The 7,500-nt window shown below is 45.4% G+C and overlaps 1 protein-coding gene across 3 annotated transcripts in view; it reads right to left on the bottom strand.

The window, feature by feature from the left end:
• nbeal1 (neurobeachin-like 1) overlaps positions 1-7,500 on the bottom strand; it is a 306,006-nt gene that overhangs the window by 237,659 nt on the left and 60,847 nt on the right. For all 3 annotated transcript variants that reach the window (XR_014537349.1, XR_014537350.1, XM_083565186.1), the window contains exons 41-52: positions 7,265-7,405; positions 6,286-6,416; positions 6,041-6,150; positions 5,742-5,859; positions 4,663-4,760; positions 4,458-4,574; positions 3,164-3,253; positions 2,932-3,041; positions 645-817; positions 443-537; positions 192-308; positions 1-68 (exon numbers count right to left, since the gene is read on the bottom strand). The exon at positions 1-68 is cut by the window's left edge and continues 94 nt beyond it. Coding sequence is in view for 1 of the 3 variants with exons in the window: in XM_083565186.1 (XP_083421312.1) it covers positions 1-68; positions 192-308; positions 443-537; positions 645-817; positions 2,932-3,041; positions 3,164-3,253; positions 4,458-4,574; positions 4,663-4,760; positions 5,742-5,859; positions 6,041-6,150; positions 6,286-6,416; positions 7,265-7,405 (1,368 nt within the window). In the remaining 2 variants the exon portion in view is untranslated. The remainder of the gene's footprint in view (positions 69-191; positions 309-442; positions 538-644; positions 818-2,931; positions 3,042-3,163; positions 3,254-4,457; positions 4,575-4,662; positions 4,761-5,741; positions 5,860-6,040; positions 6,151-6,285; positions 6,417-7,264; positions 7,406-7,500) is intronic.

Below are 7,500 nucleotides of genomic sequence, written 5' to 3'. Positions count from 1 at the left end.
TCACACGGGGGACGCAGCGAGTGCAGGTACTGTCCTCTTCTTACTGTGTGGATAATCACTGTCCCATCCTACACACACACACACACACACACACCAATTTCAATAAAATTGAAATTTGCTACCTCTATGCTTGCAATAAGACTTTTTCACAGCACTGTAAATGCACAGGTGTGTGTGTGTGTGTCTCTTACCTGTGCTCCTGAGACGGCCATGTCCAACTCCGAACTGATACACACACTCACTATCTCGTCTGTGTGTCCGTACAGCACCTGCACTGGTTTAGGGCTTAAACCCACCGGAGCCCCACCCTACACACACACAGACACACAGACACACACACACACACACACCTAATAAGCTCTCACATAATTAAGTCTGTTTTAAAGGCTTTTAATATGACAATATGCATTTCTGCTCCAACACACCACACACACACACACACCTGCTGCAGCACTTGCCACACCATACAGGTGGTGTCTCTGGAGCCGGAGATCAGGTGAAGCCCACAGTGATCCGTGGCCAAGCAGGTAATCACGTCTGTAGAAGACACACAAGTACACACATTTTTTGTCACGTGTAACAGCGTATACATCATATACCTCTGTGTCTATTGTGTTCAGGTAATTGTATGGTGTGTGTGTTACCCATGTGACGGAGGTGCTGCGCTATTGTCCTCCCTTTCAGCAGTGACGTGACTCGGAGACTGTTGTCCCAGTGTCCGCCGCTGAACAGAAGTTTCCCATCATGAGACACGACAAACAGCTTGGTGGAGATGTCCACATCGGGAGCGAACGGCCCAGCGACGAACCTCTGCGTCCTACACGGAGGAACGACAATCAATATCCATTTCAAAATGCGTTTTTTTTCGCAAACGCTCCATGCATTGGTCTATTTGATCTGTTCCTTTACCCTGACTCAGCTGATTAAGTAAACAATGTTTGATAGCAACAGCTTTTCATTGGTCGAGTCACACAATAAATCCCACACCTGCAACCAGTTAACAGATCAAATATTCACATCAATATTCCTGTGATCTTTCAGACGAAGGTCAGTTTTTAAGTAACCACCAGTTTAATGTTGAACAGTCTGTGAAAGACTCATAATTGTATACTAATTAAGTTACTTGGTGTTTATTAACGAAGGGCTGCTTTACATCAGTAACACTGAGTCAATGACAATCAAGTCATTCATAAGAAGACGACTGATGGCACCTGCATTCATATCAACTTGATTCTAACTGATTTATCATTTGATTGTTGATGATAAATATAATAATATATTATGTGTCAGTCAGTCATTCATGTAATGGGATGCAAAATCATGATCCTACTAAACAGCTACTTCAATCAGGGTACAATATTCAACAATCATATTTATAGTCATCAGTGTTGCACAAGCCAGTGCACTCTTACTGCCGGTCCCAAGCCCGGATAAACAGGGAGGGTTGCGTTAGGAAGGACATCCAGCGTGAAATATGTGCTAAATCAAATATGCGGATCACTTGCTATAAGGATGTTGATGAAGAAGTAAAGAGAAGGTCAGAAAGAGTTGCATTGTGTGTGTGTGTGTGTGTGTGTGTGTGTGTGTGTGTGTGTGTGTGTGTGTGTGTGGATTTAGAGAAAGCGTACGACAGGGTGCAGAGAGAGGAGTTGTGGTTTTGTATGGTCAGGTGTATTAGAGAAGTATGTAAGGGTGGGGCAGGACATGTATGAAGACAGTGTGACAGCAGTGAAGTGTGCAGTAGGAACGACAGACTGGTTCAAGGTGGAGGTTGGACTGCATCAAGGATCGGCTCTGAGCCCTTTCCTGTTAGCAGTGGTAATGGACAGGTTGACGGATGAGGTCAGACAGGAGTATCTGTGGACTATGATGTTTGCGGGTAATATTGTGATTTGTGGTGAGAGTAGAGAGCAGGTTGAGAAGAGCCTGGAGAGGTGGAGATACACGCTGGAGAGAAGGGAGATGAAAGTCAGTAGGAGTAAGACAGAGTACATGTGTGTGAATAAGAGGGAGGGCAGTGAAGTGGTGCGGTTGCAGGGAGAAGAGGTGGAGAAGGTGGAGGAGTTCAGGTACCTGGGGTCAACAGTGCAAAGTAATGGAGAGTGTGTTAGAGAAGTGAAGAAAAGAGTGCAGGCAGGGTGGAGTGGGTGGAGAAGAGTGACAGGAGTGATTTGTGATAGAAGAGTATCTGTGAGAGTGAAAGGGAAAGTTTATAGGACTGTGGTGAGACCTGAGATGTTGTATGGTTTAGAGACAGGTGGCATTGAGTAAAAGACAGGAGGTGGAGCTGGAGGTAGCAGAGCTGAAGATGTTAAGTTTTCGTTGGGAGTGACGAGGATGGACAGGATTAGAAATGAGTTTATTAGAGGGACAGCGCATGTAGGTCATTTTGGAGACAAGGTGAGGGAGGTGAGATTGAGATGGTTTGGACATGAGCAGAGAAGGGACATGGGGTATATCAGTAGGAGAATGCTGAGGATGGAGCTACCAGGAAGAAGGAAAAGAGGAAGACCAATGAGGAGGTTTATGGATGTGGTGAGAAAAGACATGCAGGTAGTTGGGGTGAAAGAGGCAGATGTAGAAGAAAGGGGGGTGTGGAGACGGATGATCCGCTGTGGCGACCCCTAATTGGAGAAGCCGAAAGAAGAAGAAGAAGAAGAAGAAGGATGCCTATTTGAAAGCTGGCAGCCTGCACATTTCTTTCCTTCACCATCTTTTTTTTTTTCATGTTCTGATCTCAACATGTCTGGGCGAAATACTGAGCAGGCACCAATCAGAGGCTGCATTTTTATGATGTCATCATGTAGAATTTCTTACAAAGTATTTTACAGTATTTTAAAAGTACAAAAATACAAAATATGAAGCCATTTCCATCAACTCTCTCAAATACAAAGTACAAAATGGTGGAGCATTTGAATAAAAAGCACTCACTTCTGATTGGCCACGGTGGGGTCTTTGATGAAGGTGAAGTAGTTGGAGATGTTTCTGTCGTAAGGGAGCCAGCCGTGAGTTCCTATCAGGCAAGTTTGACTCACAGTCACCTACACACACACACAAATGCACAAAATGCGAAAATTATGTTACAGAACCACATCTACACACGATAATGGTAGAAGACCATTAGGGGCGGGGCTTATTGCCATTAGTAACGGCTGGAACTCACCAGCGTGTCCGGGCTGCCCTGAGAGATAAACGAGTGTGACTGATTCTTCGGGACCGCTGCTTTCACCAGGGGGACGTTATCACTGATCCCCTACACACACACACACACACACACACACACACAATACATTTTATATATATAAAAACAACAACATAAAAAAATTGTCTAAATAACGGATAACAAAAGTAAATACACCCTCAGTGAACATATAAAAACGGAGTCCAATATTTTGTGAGCACGATTGATATCGATCACTGCTTTAATCCTCCTGGGCATGGAATTCACCAGAGCTGCACAGGTTGTTGCTGGGATCCTCTTCCACTCCTCCATAATGGCATCACAGAGCTGCTGGATGTTAGATGTATATTGCTTCTCCACCTTCTGCTTGAGGAGCCCCACAGGTGCTCAATAGAGTTCAGGTCTGGAGACATACTTGCCCACTCCATTACCTTCAAGTTCCTCAGCAAGACAGTTGTCATCTTGGCTCTGTGTTTGGGTTGTTATTAAGTTGGTAAAATGCGGTTCGGCCCAGTTTCTGAAGGGAGGGCATCATGTTTTGCTTCAGAATGTCACAGTACATATAGGAGTTCATGTTTCCCTCAATAGACCACAGCTCCCCAGTACCAGCAGCATTTATGCAGCCCTAGACCAAGATGTTACCACCACCATGCTAGACTGTAGGCAGGACACAATTTTATTGGTTCTCCTCACCAGTGTGTCACAACACATGCTGGACACCATCTGAGCCAAACAAGTTTATCACAGTCTCATCAGACCACAGGATATGGTTCCAGTAATTCATGATCTAGGACAGGTTGTTCTTTAGCTAAATTTATGAGGGCTTTCCTGTGAGCAGCTTCAGAAGAGGCTCCTTCTGGGGGGGACGGCCTGCAAACAGACTTGTTGCAGTGTTTAGAATCTGGTCTGGACCTTCCTCTTCTGCAACCTCTAAAGCATTGCTGCAGCACTTATGCGTCCTTTTATTGAAGCAGCTTCTGCATCTGACGTACAGCACCAGGATTTTGATGGACCCTTGCGAGGCCTGAGTGCAACCCGTCTTGGAAAAACTCTGTTTGAACCTCACCACTGTACTGTAACTCAGTTTCAGAGTGATACTGATCTTCTCATAGCCTGGTCATCTTTGTGGAGAGACAATTAAAATTCTCAAATCCTCGGAGATATTTGTCACGAGGTGCCATGTTGAAAATCCAGTGGTCAGTGTGAGAGAATTGAACTTAAAGCACCAAATTTAAAGCGTTTTTTAAATCATATTTACACGATTCATTGAACTCACCTCCACGAAGAACGACTTGAGGTCAGTGAGATGTTCGAAGATGTTAAGTGGACACGTCTCGAGCCGGGATTTCCTCTTCTCCAGCTCCTCCAGCGTGAGACGGACAGGATGAGGCTCCTAAACACACATGTACACGAACCTTAGAACTACACTACCCACAAGACTGATGTGTAGTTCATCAAGCTTTAGTGTGTTTGGATTCTACCTTTAACAGCTGGCATGGCGTCTGCCCGAAGTTGCTGATCATTCCCTCTAGAGCTTTCCTCTCCTTCTCATCTGTGATTGCGTCCAGATCTACAGCACCTGAAACAGAGAAGCTCCTTCCATTACACATGAACTGATTATAACAGGATTTTCAACAGCCATGCTGAGGAACTCATCAAGTGACCTGAGATGACCCCAGACAGCTGCTTCTTTGTAGTATTCAAATTTAAAATTTATTTATACAGAGTACGACATGCATAAATACACACACATACCTGAATTAAACACACGGGATGGATGGATATGTATGACAAGATGAGGAACGCTCTCAGCTGTCCAAACAATGGACTAACAATGGACACATAGAGGAGGAGAAGGAAATTCTACCTCAGGTCCCCACCCAGGGGAAAACTAGCTGCACTTTAATAGAGATCACCATAACAAGTCACACGTTTTCCGCCTCCCTGAACCTCGCCCGTAAATATTGCTACATACAGCCTACTCTGTGTTCTAGCAATATTTACTTTTTTCTGTAAATCTTACTTTCATTTATTTCACTGCCATTATACTGCATTTTAAAACAATACAGTTCCAAACTGTTTTTCTCGATACAGTTCCAATATGTTCTTCTCGCTCTCTCTCTCCAAAATTGTTCTTCTCGCTCTCTCTCTCTCCAAAAATGTTCTTCTCGCTCTCTCTCTCTCCAAAAATGTTCTTCTCGCTCTCTCTCTCTCCAAAAATGTTCTTCTCGCTCTCTCTCTCTCCAAAAATGTTCTTCTCGCTCTCTCTCTCTCCAAAATGTTCTTCTCGCGCTCTCTCTCTCCAAAATGTTCTTCTCGCGCTCTCTCTCTCCAAAATCGAGCTCTCTCGCTTGAAGAACATTTTGAAGAGAGAACGAGAAGATCAGTTTGGAACAGTATTGAGAAGAGCACTTTGGAACTGTATTGTTAGTGAGTCTTCTCCTGATTTCTCCTCCCCATCCTGATTTCCGAATATCGGCATCGGCCAGAGAAAAACCCTGTATCGGTCGACCTCTGATTGAGATCATGATTAGTATCAGTGCAGCGTTAGTTTGATTACCTTCATATGTGCAGTAGTAGAAGACGTTGAGGGCCTCGACTGCGTCCGGGCCTCGCTGCTTATAACCGAATATCAGATCGATCCACTCGTGAAGGTGTGCGGAGACATACTCTGATTCCTACACACACACACACACACACACACACACACACACACACACACACACACACACACAAGCACAATTAAATATTCGATCTGAATCTTCTTCATGCACATCGTGTTCTGTTCATGTGCTCCGTTCTGTCTATATTGTAATCGGGTTAGTGTAGCACAGATGACATCATCAACATGCGACTTACCAGGGCTTTACGATGCTTATAAATGAAGTCCTCTGGAGATTTAGCCCATTTGGGCAAAATGACATTATTCACACGCTCTTTAGAGAGCTGCAGACGACCCAGATCAAAGTCTGGCAGAAAGAAAAGGGGTTAAAAAAATTTAATAATAAAGAGAGAGTGATCAAAATCCGTCTCAACAATCATTACACATTTATCTGTCAATCATGCACCACCAGAATGAAGCCCCGCCCACAATCGCTCCTCACCGTTCTGATTCTCCAGGAACTCTGGGAAGTAGAAGAACTCAGGGATGAGCTCTTTGACATCGTTGGGGTTGTCCATGAGCGTCTGCCATGTGGCTGGGATGGAGTGAAACTGTCGGTCTGCACAGTCAAACCTACAGCAGAAAGAGAGAGTGCATTATTGCCAATCAAAGACAGAGTGATGGATAGAGATTGAGGGATGCAAACAGAGGGATAAGGGATGGATAGAGAGAGAGGGATGAGTGCAGAGGAATGGGGGATGGATAGCAAGTGTGGAACAGAGAGAGAGGGATGAGTGCAGAGGAACGAGGGATCGATAGAGAGTGAGGGACGGATAGAGATAGAGGGAGGAGTGCAGAGGAACGAGGGATGGATAGCGAGTGAGGGACAGATAGAGAGAAAGGGATGAGTGCAGAGGAATGAGGGATGGATAGAGAGTGAGGGATGGATAGCGAGAGGGACGAGTGCAAAGGAACATGGGGTTGGATAGAGAGTAAGGGACAGATAGAGAAAGGGACAAGTGCAGAGAAACAAGGGATGGATAGAGAGTGAGGGACGGATAGATTGAGAGACGAGTGCAGAGAAACGAGGGATGGATAGAGAGTGAGAGACAGATAGAGAGAGGGACAAGTGAAGAGAAACGAGGGATGAATAGAGAGTGAGGGATGGATAGAGAGAGGGACGAGTGCAGAGGAACGAGGGATGGATAGAGAGTGAGGGATGGAGAGAGAGAGGGACGAGTGCAGAGAAACGAGGGATGTATAGAGAGTGAGGGATGTATAGAGAGAGGGACAAGTGTAGAGGAAGGAGGGCTCGATAGAGAGTAAGGGATGGATAGAGAGAGGGACGAGTGCAGAGGAACGAGGGGTGAAAAGAGAGTGAGGGATGGATAGAGAGAGGGACGAGTGCAGAGGAACGAGGGGTGGATAGACAGAGGAACGAGTGCAGAGGAACGAGGGATGGATAGAGAGAGGGCTCTGACCTGCCGCTCTGCAGTTGGATGTGCAGGGAGGTGAAGGGTTCGACTCGGATTAGGTAGTGCATCACTCCTGCAGCGTTTGAGTAATGGGTGCCGTAGTGAAAGCGGTCTATGGTCCCTGTGGGGTCTTCAAAACTATCATACCTGCACACACACACACACACACAGATACTTATTATACAGAACATTTACAGTAGGAGTCTACAGTGTCAGCACTTTGCAAGAGCCAGGAGTAACAT

This window comes from Silurus aristotelis, assembly GCF_946808225.1.
Source record: "Silurus aristotelis genome assembly, chromosome: 2".
NCBI classification, from domain to species: domain Eukaryota; kingdom Metazoa; phylum Chordata; class Actinopteri; order Siluriformes; family Siluridae; genus Silurus; species Silurus aristotelis.
Note: the sequence above shows the minus strand (reverse complement) of the source record. Positions and strands in the feature narration are given on the sequence as shown.